Below are 13,997 nucleotides of genomic sequence, written 5' to 3' on the forward strand. Positions count from 1 at the left end.
AAGCAATACAAAGCCCTATAATGAATTTAAACAAAAAAAGGATCAAATATGTTGGCTACCCAATAACTACCTAAGTGTGCTAAAAAAAAAAAAGGGGGGTGGGGAGGAGGGGTCTTCTCCCTTCCTAGAGGCTGCTCCGCTTATTTGCAATGAAAATCACTTGTGTTCTGCCTACTTCCCTAAAAATCAAAACGTGTTCTTCATGGGATAGGGGTCTTCAACCCAAACACTATCAAAGACATTTTCCTGAAAAAATACTCTGCTGTTGTCAGTTTGCAGACAGAAAGCCATGTTTCATTCCAACCCATGAGGGCTAAATTACTAATCAAAAACAAACTGCAGGAAAGGAATTTCACCACGTGACCTTATATGCAACAGGAAACTGCAGTCTTGTGTTGATAATATACCTCAGAAAGATATTCACTTCTAAGGACTTTTAGTCTAATTCAAATGAATGACTAGGAAGTGAAGACCAAGTGCCAGGGAAGAAAATGCAAAAATTGGTTAAAGAATGTATCTATTTCCTTCCCCAAGAATTTTTGGTTTGTCAAGCCCAATTGGGAAAAATATTATAAACTTCTGTTTTGCATTGATAAGTAAAATATGAATATGCCTAGTCTCTGTTCTCATTGAATATTTTTTAAAGCATGCATTACATGTCATAGAAGAATATCTTTAATATCAGGTGTGGATAATTCTGTAACTACTAAGAACAAGCAACATAAAAATAAGAGTTTGTGCCAGTTGATGTCTTTCTCTCACATCGATGTTCTCTCTCTCTCTCCCTCTCTCTATCTCTATCTGTTTCTCTATCTCTATCTCTAGCTCCCCTCACTCCCAGTGAAAGTAAATTTTTAACTCCATGTTAAGCATGTACAAACCTGAAGTAAACATGGATGGATGAACTCTTTCATCCCCATGACTTGAGTATTAAAAAAACATATATCCTATACCCATGTTGATAGTAGCATTATTCACAACAGCCAAAAGGTGGAAGCAACCCAAGAGTCCATTAACTAATGAATGGATAAACAAAATGAGGTCTACACACACAATGGAATATTATTCAGATTTAAAAAGGAAGGCAATCCTGTCACATGCTTCAATAAGGAGGAACCTTGAGGACATTATGCTAAGCCACACAGGATAGGACAGACACTATATTCCATTTATATGAGGTACCTAGAGCAATTTCATAGTGATAGTACCTAGAATGGTGGTGGCCAGGGGCTGAAGGGTGAGGGATGGGGAGTTACTGTTTCATGGGCACAAATTTCAGTCCTGCAAATGAAAAAATTCTGGAGCTGGGTGATGGTTGCACAGCAATGTGAAAGTATTTAACGCCACTGAATTGTACATTAAAATATTATTGAAATGAAAAAATTTATATGTATATTTTACCACAATTAAAAAATGTGTATAGCCAGTCAGAGAAAGATAAATACTGTATGCTCTCACTACTCTGTAGAGTCTAAGGAATAAATAAACCGATAAACAAAATGGAAAAAAAAAAAAGAGGTTGTAGTTTTTTTTTAATTCCTCCAAGAGGTACTGCTATTAACATAAAACTAAGAGGACTGAGTATGATAGTCCTAATTAATTTCTGGTCTAGTGTTGAGCTGCCCATGTGGCTAGAAAACTTGAAATATGTCTAGCATGTATCAAAACATGCTGTAAGTATAAAGTATACATAAATATCAAAGACTTAGTATGAAGAATGAAAGATATCTCATTAATAATTTTTTATTACATATTGAAATAGTATCTTGAATATAATGGGTTAAATAAAATGTTGTAAAAGTAATTTTATCTGTTTCTTAGTAACCTTTTAAATGTGGCCAATAGAAAATTTAAAATTACATATGTGGTTTGCATTATATAGTAATGCCTCCTTATCTGCAGTTTCATTTTCTGTGGTTTCAGTTGCCCACGGTCAACCAAGGTCTGAAAATAATAAATGAAAAATTTCAGAAATAAACAATTCCTATGTTTTGAATTGTGTGGCATTCTAAGTACCTCACTTCATCTCATCACATAATCATTGTCTCATCTCATCACCACAAGAAGGGTGAGTAGAGCACAGTTAAGATATTTTGAGAAAGACAGTTCTATTACTTGAGAAATTCCCAGAAAGACTATATTCACATAACTTTTATTACAGTATCTATATAAAAGCCAAGCGAGCGAACAACCAGTCGCTGTGACACGCACTATGGCTGGCCAACCGGCCGGATCGGGGTCAGGGCCAGCCGGCCAACCGGCCAGCCAACCTCCTGCCCCACCCCCCAACCCCGGCCCCGCCCCAATTGGCCCCCATCAGCCCTGATGGGATGGGCTGGGTGGACCCCACCGGTGCACGAATTCATGCACCCGGCCTCTAGTGTTACTATAACTGTTCTATTTTATTAGTTATTGTTGGTAATCTCTTCTATGCCTAATTGAGAAATTAAACTTTATCATAAGTATGTGTAGGAAAAAACAGTATATATACAATAGGGTTCGGTACTATCCGTGGTTTTAGGCATCCACTGGGGGTCTTGGAATGTATCCTCCATGGATAAGGCGATTACTGTATCTCTGTTGGACAGTACTGGTCTAGCAGTAGTGATTCTCAATTTCAGTTTTTCATCATAATTATCAAAACTTTTCCAAAAAGTGATCCCCCTGGACTCTGTTTCAAAATAAATCAGAATTGTGGTAGTCAGGACCCCAATAATATATATAATTTTATAACACTTCCTAGATAATTCTGAGAATCTTTAACTTAGAGGTTAGTGGACACAGTCGTGTCCTTGAGCTTTATAGGACTGGGAGTGGAATGGACACTGGTAGATAGTCTCCAGTAACTTATTTCTGTAGAATAAGAAACAACATGTTTACTACCTGCTTGTTCAAAATAGAACAAAATAGAAAAGAGTAACAGTACTGGAGTTATAAAAAAAAGTTGAAATTTGGCTCAAAACTAAGAGACACTAGAATTCTTTTGTAAGGTAAGCAGGCCTATTATATAATAAAGAATTTGACGGACTTTATCCCTGGTTCCTGAAAGAGAACCTAAATCCTGGGAATTTCTCAAGTAATGGAACTGTCTTTATTATTCAAGAACCCCTTGGATCACACCTGAATTTATGCTGAGAGATAAAATAACTCAGGAGAGGGGCTACTCACTAGAAAGACCAACCATGTGATCAGAAGTGTGCCCGCTGGACCTCTGTAAAAGGGAGAGGGGCTGTAGGTTGAGTTTAATCATGTGGCCTATGATTCAATCAATCATGCTATTGTAATGAAACCCTGATAAAAATTCTGGACACTGAAGCTCAGTGGAACTTCTTGGTTGGTGAACACATGGATGTGATGGGAGGATGACATGCACAGGGCAAGAACAGAGAAGCTCTGTGTCCAGGACCCACCCAGATCTTACTCAACGTGTCTCTTCATTTGGCTGATCCTGACCTGTACCCTTTATAATAAAACTAGAGGCCCAATGCAGAAAATTCGTGCAAGAGTAGGCCTTCCTTCCACCAGCTGCCAGCACCAGCTTCCCTCTGGCACCCGGGACCCCGAGCTTCCCTCCTGCACCCAGGACCCAGGTTTCCCTCCCAGAGGGAGGCCCCGCCGGTCGGTTGCAGTCACGGCAGCTTTCCTCGGCCCTCACAGCCCTGGCTTTGTCCGGAAAATCATCGGAAGGATGTCCGGTCTAATTAGCATATTATGTTTTTATTATTATAGATAGTGATCATAAGCATAGTGCTTTCTTGAATTCTATCAAATAAGATGTTACAGTGAATTGTTGAACCTGAGCGGAGCCCTCAAATTTGTAGCCAGTTGGTCAAAAAATGGGAGCCCTCAAATTTGTAGCCAGTTGGTCAAAAAATGCAGTGCCCCATCTGAAGTAGAGCAGTTTTGTGGAGAACTGAGCCCTTAACTTGTGGCATCTGCTCTAACTGGAGGTGGTGAGTGTCACAACTGAATTGCCACTTGGTTTCAGAATAACATCACAATTCCAAACTGTAACAAAAACATTTGTAAGAAAATACAGAATCGTCTAAAACAAAATTCAAGTTGTAATAATTGCTCAAATTATATTCTAAAAGGAATACAGCATTGTGATTTAATCAGATAGTACATTTTATATTCCTAAACTATTAGGGACTTTAAATCTAAAAAAGTATTAACGTAATTTTTACATTTTTCTGGTTGTCAGGAGATTAGTTTATCTTTCCTCCTTTATTTGTCCTTATCTTTATTTACCTTTAAATCTATACCAGTCATATTGATAATAATACTCGTAATCTAGCAGTGTAGAATTTTATATTCATACAACCAAGGAAGACTTCTGAGAGACCACACACAGAATCACAGTCTGTCCAAGTCTGGTCTTTATCCATGGGGGTGTGTATACCTGAGATGTTGGGAGGGACAAGTATACAAGTTTTGAAACCATATCAGAAATAATCAAGATTCACACCCTCAAACAGAAAGGTGAATAAGATTTTTTAACAGTTAAGAAGCATTTTTCTCATTTTCCAGTAGACTATCCCTCACCAAACTGGACGCACATCTGCAAATAAAAAAGTAGGACAAGGAGAGCAATTCAGAAAGACAAGGGGAGCGATGAGGAGAGAAGGAAATCACAAGCAGCTCTGCAGCCTGACTACAAATCACTGCCCAAAGGGAAGAGTTGTAGAAAGCAGGAAGAAAAGGAGAATGTCCTGAGAATTGCAAAGAGCATTAAGTACAGCCTGTAGTTCTCTACAATTATTCAAGGAAGGCAGGAAAAGAAAGACGACTGAGGGCTGAGCCCATGTGTGCCATGAGCACTTCGCTGCTCGCTGAAGGACAACCGTTTGTTTCTAGAAAATGAGATTCTGAAACCCATGGAGGCAAAAGTGTACCTAGAGGTGCTTGCAAAATCAAGGACATACACCTTTCTCTGCCAGCCATAAGGTATTTTTGAGGTAGAAAAGTAAAAGGATCTTCTGAGACAAAGAAGAGAAGTACTTTTTCTGAAGATGCCTCTCTGCTCATCTGCTGACCTCTGCTGGATCGACAGTGGCATCCAGTGGCCAAAAGTCTCAGCACAGACTCCTTTGTCTCTAGGAAGGGTTTCTACTGCTTTGGGTGAAGTGGCAATTCAGAACAAAGCTATTTCTGGTGTGTATAACTAAGGATCCCCAAAGATACAGTGCTTTGTAATATAAAGTGAAGAACCAAAGGCTATAAAGAAGAAATGGAGGGGAGCAGCTTAAGATTGCTGTGGTATTTATATTTCCTGTGGTATTACTAAAAAGAATGAAAATACAAAAAGGGATGAACATATGTGTGGGTGGAATTCCTAGGTTTTCAGTGTCTCAAAATAGTTTAAAAATAAATGAGTATACAAGATAAAGTGTTTTCACTTTAAAACCAAAGCAATACTGAAACAAATTTCCATATGTACATTTAATGTTTTTAAGGACTTAGGGAGGGGATATCATGGAATTAGCATGACTTGATTAAGTAATTTACTTGAATTTCAGCTTGCTTCTGGAGTGTGATTTTTTAAAATTGACTGCATGTCAATTGCTATGAATTCAGGTGTCTGTTTTTAGGGAGATCATGAAATTGGCTTACGCATCGCCTTAGCCCTGTGGTCGGCAAACTGCGGCTCACGAGCCACATGCGGCTCTTTGGCCCCTTGAGTGTGGCTCTTCCACAAAATACTACGGCCTGGGCGAGTCTATTTTGAAGAAGTGGCGTTAGAAGAAGTTTAAGTTTAAAAAATTTGGCTCTCAAAAGAAATTTCAATCGTTGTACTGTTGATATTTGGCTCTGTTGACTAATGAGTTTGACGACCACTGCCTTAGCCCATAACAAACATATTGAAAGGAAAGGCATTCCACCCAAGATATTTTCACGTTCCAAGTGTTCACTTAAACTGCTAAAAAAGTGATTTTCTGGCAAAGTTCCAGCAAGTTAACTGCTAGGAAATTCTTTCCTCAGTGACACAATATAAGCAAAAACGAATGAAATTATCCTAAACTTTTATCTTAATTAGACTATACTTTCTCTCTCCAAGTCAAAGGTGGAAAAAAAAAAAAAGTGGGCAGAAGAGGCTCTCATCTCCTGGTTTAAATTTGTTCATTTTCTGCTCTGCATTTCTAGCTTTAAAAAACATGGAATTGTCATACACATTATTCCCCTTAACTCTCCTGATGGAGTGCTGGCTAGCACAGGTGCACATAACAGCTCAAACTCACCTGTTTGGATGAGATGTGGGCAGCATGAACTGGAATTCCACCACGCAGGTGTTATCCTTAAGCTGGCGGTGTTGTACACTGTTAAGTTCATAGGCAATATAAGCCCTTCGAACATACACCTGGTTAAAAAGTAATCCTCAGTAAATACACTTTAAAAACAGAAGGTAAGAGATGATTAGCCCAGAAAAGAAACAATCTTGAAAGAGGTATCTGAGACAGAAGGTGGTCTATGGTGACAGAAGTCTCAAGGCTCCTATAAAAATACCCTGCCTTAACTAATAAAGCTGGAATCTTAAAACTACACCCATGACTATAAATGGAAACAAAACTAGCCTGACTCTACTGGATACCTCTAGGTGTGCCATAAACCTTTCATATTAACCTAAACTATACAACCTAAACTCAGAGCATGTACAACCACGACTATTAATGCATTATGCATAATCATTTAAACAGAAGCAAGCATGAGAAAAATGAGAGTTGCTGATTCTGGGCCACATGAGGAATGAAGATAGAAAAACTTGTAGTATAGTCCAACCTTTTTACTATCCTGAACATTATTTTGTTGTTCAGTTTTCATTTAAAAATCATTTATCATCCAAACACTAGGCAAAAGCAGTAAGGCATAATCTGATATATAACATCTCAAACACACTACTTGACTCAAGAGTTAAGAGAAATAGCAATAGGCTTCATCTCAGCCAAAAACCATCAGTCCAACCTTGGGCACTTCAGACCATTTGCCATGCACAGAAAGTGCTACATAGAATCCTATCAGCATGTGAGATATATAAGAAGTCTTCTCATTAAATGGCATGGAAGTACTGTAAAACACTTAAATATTTTTAAAATTTGGTATTTACTGAGTAGGATACATTACATGCTACCCACAGAATACAAACAGAGTAATTCAAAAGAGCTCGCAACTGACTGGTAGTGATGTCATATTACATAAGATCAGCTAAAACACCCCTTTTCCTCATCTTCAAAAAACATACACTTGGCAATTTTACAGCAGTATTCAGGGCCTGCAATTTTTATGTTTAATGAGGTAGTGAGCTGTAGTGGAAACAGAAAAGCCTGCGAGTCAGATTCAAATGCAAACTCTTCCACTTATTATCTCTGTGAATTTAGACAAGTCACTTAACCTCTCAGAGTCTCACTTTCTTTTTCATGAAATAATTGTAGGATTAAGTGAGAAAAATAAAGCACCTAAAATACAGTTCATTAAATGTTATTACTTTTTTTTCTCATGATGAAATACTTCATAAGAGCTGCTTGACAATTCAGGATATAACTAAATCCATTTTATTTGGCCTAAATCACAAAATGGTACATGTTCTGATCGACCATATACATTTTTTTCACTTGTGTTATAGGGAATCCTAATTCATTATGACATGGGAGAATCAAAATATCTAAGAAGTAGAAACTATAAAAAATGTTGGCAGCTGTTTTCCTGTGACTGGGGCCTAGGAGCTGGTGATTAGTTCAGCTGAAACACTTGGGTCAAGTCAGACCATAGTTCCGTTTCAGGGGGAAAGAAGACTCTACTCTTAAGGACCTTAAGGCCAAAGAAAAAGAACTGATACGATAGCCAAATAGACAGAAGAATTCAACCAGAAACCAAGTAAAAGGTTATGTCATGTTATGTTTCTAAGAAAACTTGCCTCCAGCGCTGCCATCCGCACCACCTGGTTGCTGTGGTAGAAGAAGTTTGGTAGGACATCAAAAATAGATGTTTCAGACAAGATGAGTTTCTGGGAGGTACAAAGACAAACTTAAACCATTACAACCAAAAAAGAGCAATTTCAATGGACATATTTAGCATTTGAAGCATTTTAGTGAAACTTAAGATTTTTGTCTATGAATGTCATGTGATCTTACCTTCTTTGTGTCTCAGCTTCCTCAAGCTACAAAACGGGGAAATAATAATACCTATGCTCGTAGGCTGTTGTGAGCATTCAAAGAGTTAATAATTATTAGAATGCATTAATTATATGCTAATATAAGTGTTTATGACTATTATTACCCTTTCTGACATATATCTGTACTCAATTTCTTAAATATTGTCTCAATACTCCACTATGGTAAACCATAGATTTTAAATCCATCTGAAGTCCTCTACTTCAACTATGAACCAAATAAACAAAAACATCCTTCTTCCCTCTCTAGGTTCCCCAGAAGGAAATCTGACGAAAAGCCTAAAGATTCCCTTGGCTAGATATAACAACATTATCCCTATGTACAGATAGACAAATGGAAAGTCATTCCTGAATAAATGATGTTGTTTAAAAAATAATAGTCAAGATCCTTGCAACTAGTAAAATTAGCCGGTACTTTTTTATAAAATCGGCTCTATATAAAGCTTAATAGTAAGCATTAAAATAAAATGAAAGCATAAGAGGTAGTAGACTTCAATAGGACACTTCTATCAAGGCAAGTCTATTTGATTTTTAAGCCAAGCCACAATTCTAACAGTATTTTTAATGAAAAAAAAATTCATAAGTATAAATCATTTTAGAAAGTCAAGGTATAAAACTTCATTGCATGAAAAATCAAAATTGATTGATTGATTACTCAATTAAACTATGCTCGGAGTAAAGGGAACAAGAGTGCAGAGAGGTGTAGAAAAGGGCTATAAGCATACCTGCAGGTTCTCAATGCAAAACTGATGTCCGTACATGTCAATAGCTGATAGGAAGATAGACTCTACTTGGTTATGGCGAAGCTCATATGATGGCAAATGGGAGGCAATAAGAACCTAGAGTGAGAGCAAAATAAGAGGCATAAATTCCTGAGGGAGTGATTATTCTAGGCTCCTATTAGGCAGCTCTGATACAAAAGCAATAAATATAAATCTCTAAGTGCAGGCATCAAAGATAAAACAGAGACCAAGTGAAACTACTTCTAGGTCCTGTAACATAAAGCCAATGCCACCAAATACTGCATCTCAGTTGACTTTCACCATGATTTGCGTTGTGGGCAATTTCCCATGGGGGAATGGGGGAAGAGAGAGAAAACAGCTTCAATCAAGTTCCATCAGTGCATGTGATTTACCATTGCAAAGCCGCTAGTCCTCGGGACTGCTTGACTAGCTGTTAATTGGGAATCAGGTCTGGCAGGGAGCAGCTGTGGGGAAGGTGGATGCAGCAGAGCTAGCCTTTTGCAACTCTGAAGTAGAAAGACAGACTAGGAAAAACTGCTCTGACAGCCCCAGGTACTCAGTATCAAGGAAAAGGCATCGGGATGTAACACCAATGCATGTGAGGGGCAGAGAGAGTGAAAGCAGTGTCACAAACAAACAGGGACACGGTAGGACCTGAATACTCTCAGCAGGTCACTGAGAGGTTCAATAACTGTGAGTAGTTCAGTGACATGGATACAATTGTAGAGAAAGCAGAAGGTCACTGAACAGCTTCAAATGCTGCTTCCCTGTCAGTGACCATGCATTGAAACACAAAGGGAGCGACAACTCTTGGCTTCCCTGCTGAAACCTTTTGGAATGGAAATGAAGACTACAGGGTGAAACTAACTGGACTTCTCTGGGGCGGTTCTGATTGCTAGCACCTAAGATTCATTTCATTATCTTTCTGCTTTCCACACTTGATTTCTTTTTCTATACACTTAAAAGTTCTCACCTGCTTCTAAGCTCCCTTTGAGAAGTAAGAAATGTTGAGTCTATTGCCTTCCTCCACATGACCCTGATTTACCATCACAGGGCTAGCAGGAAGGATAGGGAACGATAACAGGATTTTATATGGGGAAAGGGCTCCTATTTTAAAGATACTCAACATTAATCTCATCTCTCTTAAAAAAACATTTACCACATGAAAACATTTGTTCCGAGGGCAATGGACATAGACATCTGCATTTTGTAAGTTGATGGAGTAAAAGCTCATTGTCCAATCTATGAAAACCATTCCTCCCTCACGATAACCAACAAGTGTCCTTACCTGGCGTGCTCGGAGTGCCACTTTAGCATTGGTGGTCTTACTGAGTTGAGTTAGCTCTGTGAGGATATTCAGCAGCTCATCAGTGAGCGTAGGGTCCCGGCCACACAACTGATCCTGGTTGTTTATGTGGAAAAGAACATACATATCCACATGAGAAGACTCTGAGGTGGCTAGGACTTTGAAATGGGGGAAAGGGAATAAAAACAAAGTCAACATAGCTGGATTAATAAAAAATGCAAACTTTCCGGTATTCTTTTGTTTTTTATCTCAAACAATGTGGTAAAGATGATCCCAAAAGATGTTGCTGCTAGGGGAAGAAGCCTAAATCCCTCAGTCATTCCGATTCAAAATTCCAAATGTATTCTTTATAAACTAACACTATACTTTTAAAATTCAGAAGAAATCATGAGAGATCATTAAAAGGGGTTAAGGGATTCTGAGTTAAGAAATAACAGGTGTTGTGTTAAGAGGTTTTAAATAATATAGTGACTAAGGCTTTCTGTTCCCTTTCCCACTTTAGGGAGAAAAAGCAAAATGTAAAGGAAAAGGAACCACTCTTGGTGATTTTCATTCCACAAACCAAATGTTCAGCATCCCAGGAGGGTGCAAAACAGAAACACAAGAACAAAGTATTCATTTATAAACACACACTAAATAAAAACACCATCTCATATTCTGACAATTCTGTACCCAAAAATCATTTATCCTCTCGCTATACAAGAGTCATTCCACAATATATAAACATGGTGAATCCTTAGATGGATTAGAAGGAAAAAAAGCAGCTCCTACAATACAATCCATGGTTTATTCAGCACTGGGTCCTTTCTCTCCTAAGAATTAAAAATTGTTAAGAAAAATATCATATTTTGAGAAAAATTTTCTTCTCCAGTGGAATGTCAGTTTATTCCCTAAATTCATCCATGTAATTTTCATCTAAGCTGAAAAACTGCAGGTGCGGTTTTTATAAAGGTCTTTTTGAAAGTTACAGAGCTGCTTGTAGTAGTAGTTCTTAATACCAAACCACATAAAATATACACGTTCAGGTATACCGGCAGTTCCCTCTACTTGAAATTTGAAATAACTGCCTTTATATTTAGTGAATTTTTATTCTCCCCTTACTATCAATAGGATATGAAAGATGACCAGATCCTAAAAGGCTTCCTGTTGCTGCTTTTTAATCTCTTCCTTACCTTGATTACCAGCCATTTTCTTGAAGAATCTCCATTCATACTTAGACCTTCCCCATCTCAGAATAGTCTTTATAGTCCATGACCCCAGCTGTATAAATAAAAGCTTGGGACTTCTGGCTTTTGGAGCAGATGTTAATTTCCCACAATACTTTTTCTACAACCCCTACTACTTTCCACATCACAGTTTTGAAGTGCTCAACATCACTATGCTGGAAAGAAGGCTTCTCAAACATTTCAAAGCAGGAATACTTTCTGGTTCCCCAACCCACCATCCAGAGCTCTGCTCCGACTAACCAGAGTTGTAAAACACATGATGTGATTAATAGTTAAGGAAGTGCACGTGCGTCTTGTTTTCATCTATTTAATGCAGGAATTCACTCATCTAAGTGGGAAGAAGACAAGCTGCTATGAAAGTGACTATAAACCCAGCGTTTGGCTGAGCATGTAGTCAGTCACAGACCAGAGAACCTATCCCACCTATCCTAAGGAATAAACGCAAAGAGGGAGAAAATGCACCTCATTGTTTGTTGAGAACCAACAAGCAAAATAGAATTTCAAGGGAATACAGAGTGAGGTGAAAGTAGATTTACAGTTGTTCCTATGTAAAATACAATAATTAAAAAATACAAGAATAAATTGTGTTTTACAACTTACTTTTGCCCCCACCCTGTATATAAAATTACCAAGAAAAGACCATAAAAGGACAGAAGGAAAAGAATAGATAACAGTGGGTAAGGAAACCAAGATAAAGTTTTCCTACATAAATCCCTCTTTACTCATTGTTCCTAATAGAGAAAATATATTTCTTTCCGAGGTCCTCACTTCAGTCATCACACTGGCCCACTGAAATATTTAAAAACCTAAGAGATGTCCTGGGTAATGCTACTCTGCAAATAGCCAGACTGAAGTCTCAACATTAACAACAAAAGCCAACATAACAAAATGAGAACACTAGCCACCTACCCAACCATTTCCTTGAAGGAAAATCTAGGTTTACCTTTTGAGATTAAACTAAAATAAGTAAGTAAAAATAAAGTTACTGTCTTAACTACAGATCCTGTCCCAAGTTAAAAAGAAAAACACACAAAGTCACTTAAAAAAATTTTTTTTAATTTCATCTTTCCACTAGGAGAGAGTGTGAGAAAGGGGGTAGGAAAAAAATGTATCTGTAAGAAAAGTGAACTATGGAGATTAGAAAATATAGTATGCGTTCAGTATCACCAAATGACAATCTTCCTGAGCTCTGTGATAAAGTACAGAAACCAGACTTTTTTGGGATGTTTATTCCACAGTAAGAATAAACCACTATTTCCATTAGTTTATCCTGACTTGGAAATTTTCCATTCAAATATTATTTTCTCAATTGTCATCATTAGTACTTAGTCAAAGATTGGCAATAGAAACTTATGTGTAGAGTAATCTTTGCAACCTTCTCATCCTTGACCTAGACACAGTGTAAATGTTCTTAAAAAACAAACAAAAACCACCAGGGAAAACCTTTCTGTTCATCAGAACCACCCATCCCAAGATACAAACATCCAAAAACAAGTTTAGGGTCCTCTTGCCTAAAAGACAGACTTCCTTCAGGCAACTGGACAGCCCAACATCACCATCTAGTCCTGGTGAACATTTTGCAACAAAGACATTAAATGGTAACTATGTCAACAGATGTTTTCTCATTGCAAAGCATTTCATTTAATAAGCCTACCTGCTGCTTTTGGGATTACAGGACGCTTGCATACGTCTGCAGGCCCAAGTGAAAATTATTATTCAGTAATGGTTAATATTGGTACCATACAGTATTTCTTGTTTTGCTTAACCTGATGGTGGCTAAATGGTGGGGAATATAACATACATGCCTAAGTATCAAAACCGTAGCCAAGTTACACAGCTGACTGCCAGAAGAGCAGAAGGTAATCCAACTTGATCTTAGCATCTTAAGATATGAAGGCAATTCAAAATGAAAAGAATGTGACCTAGTGCGTAATGAGCTCAAGACATTAACTATATTTAGCTGGGTGAGGCACTAATCCCAATACCAGCAACGGTCTGGTAGCTTATTCCAGCCACAGCTTATTCAGTAAACCAGGTTCGCTGAGAAAAACATTCTTCTTTATCACACATTGAACAAAATTATTTGCAGTCATGTAAAGAGGAGGGAGAAAAAGCACTGATTAGCATTTTAAATGATCCCTGCCCTAAACCAAACAGGCTCACAGGCATGACATTACTCACAAGGAAGCATGGTTTAGATCATATTCCTGTGGACCATATCAGAAATAAGATATAAGTAGTGAGGGGATAACTACTCAAGTAGTCATTATGTACTTACTACGTGGCTATCTAGACAGCTATGAGGGTGTTGATACATTTTACTGGTACAAAATTGCTTAAGTTGGCTTAAAGCGTCTCCTAAATATCTCTTAGTAAGCATAAACAATGTCCTAAGCTGTTTCCTAGAAAATTAAAGAAATAAGAAGAGCTTTCAAAATAATAAACTTACTGTTCGTCTTCCAGACTTTGTTTTCTACTGTGGAATAATATTTCTCAAAATGGAGAAAGCTTGACAGAACTTTTGCATTTTACTTGATATTTTGCTATCCCAATAGGGT

At 37.8% G+C, this 13,997-nt stretch overlaps 1 protein-coding gene across 9 annotated transcripts in view; it reads right to left on the minus strand.

Moving 5' to 3' along the window:
- The window catches only part of ACACA (acetyl-CoA carboxylase alpha), a 247,263-nt gene that overhangs the window by 117,776 nt on the left and 115,490 nt on the right, over positions 1 to 13,997 (minus strand). For all 9 annotated transcript variants that reach the window (XM_079797353.1, XM_079797348.1, XM_079797349.1 and 6 more), the window contains 4 exons: positions 10,196 to 10,309; positions 8,890 to 9,003; positions 7,910 to 7,999; positions 6,240 to 6,358 (listed from right to left, as the gene is read on the minus strand). In XM_079797353.1, coding sequence (XP_079653479.1) covers positions 6,240 to 6,358; positions 7,910 to 7,999; positions 8,890 to 9,003; positions 10,196 to 10,309 — 437 coding nt within the window. The remainder of the gene's footprint in view (positions 1 to 6,239; positions 6,359 to 7,909; positions 8,000 to 8,889; positions 9,004 to 10,195; positions 10,310 to 13,997) is intronic.

This window comes from Cnephaeus nilssonii (genome assembly GCF_951640355.1).
Source record: "Cnephaeus nilssonii genome assembly, chromosome: 19".
Classification (NCBI taxonomy): domain Eukaryota; kingdom Metazoa; phylum Chordata; class Mammalia; order Chiroptera; family Vespertilionidae; genus Cnephaeus; species Cnephaeus nilssonii.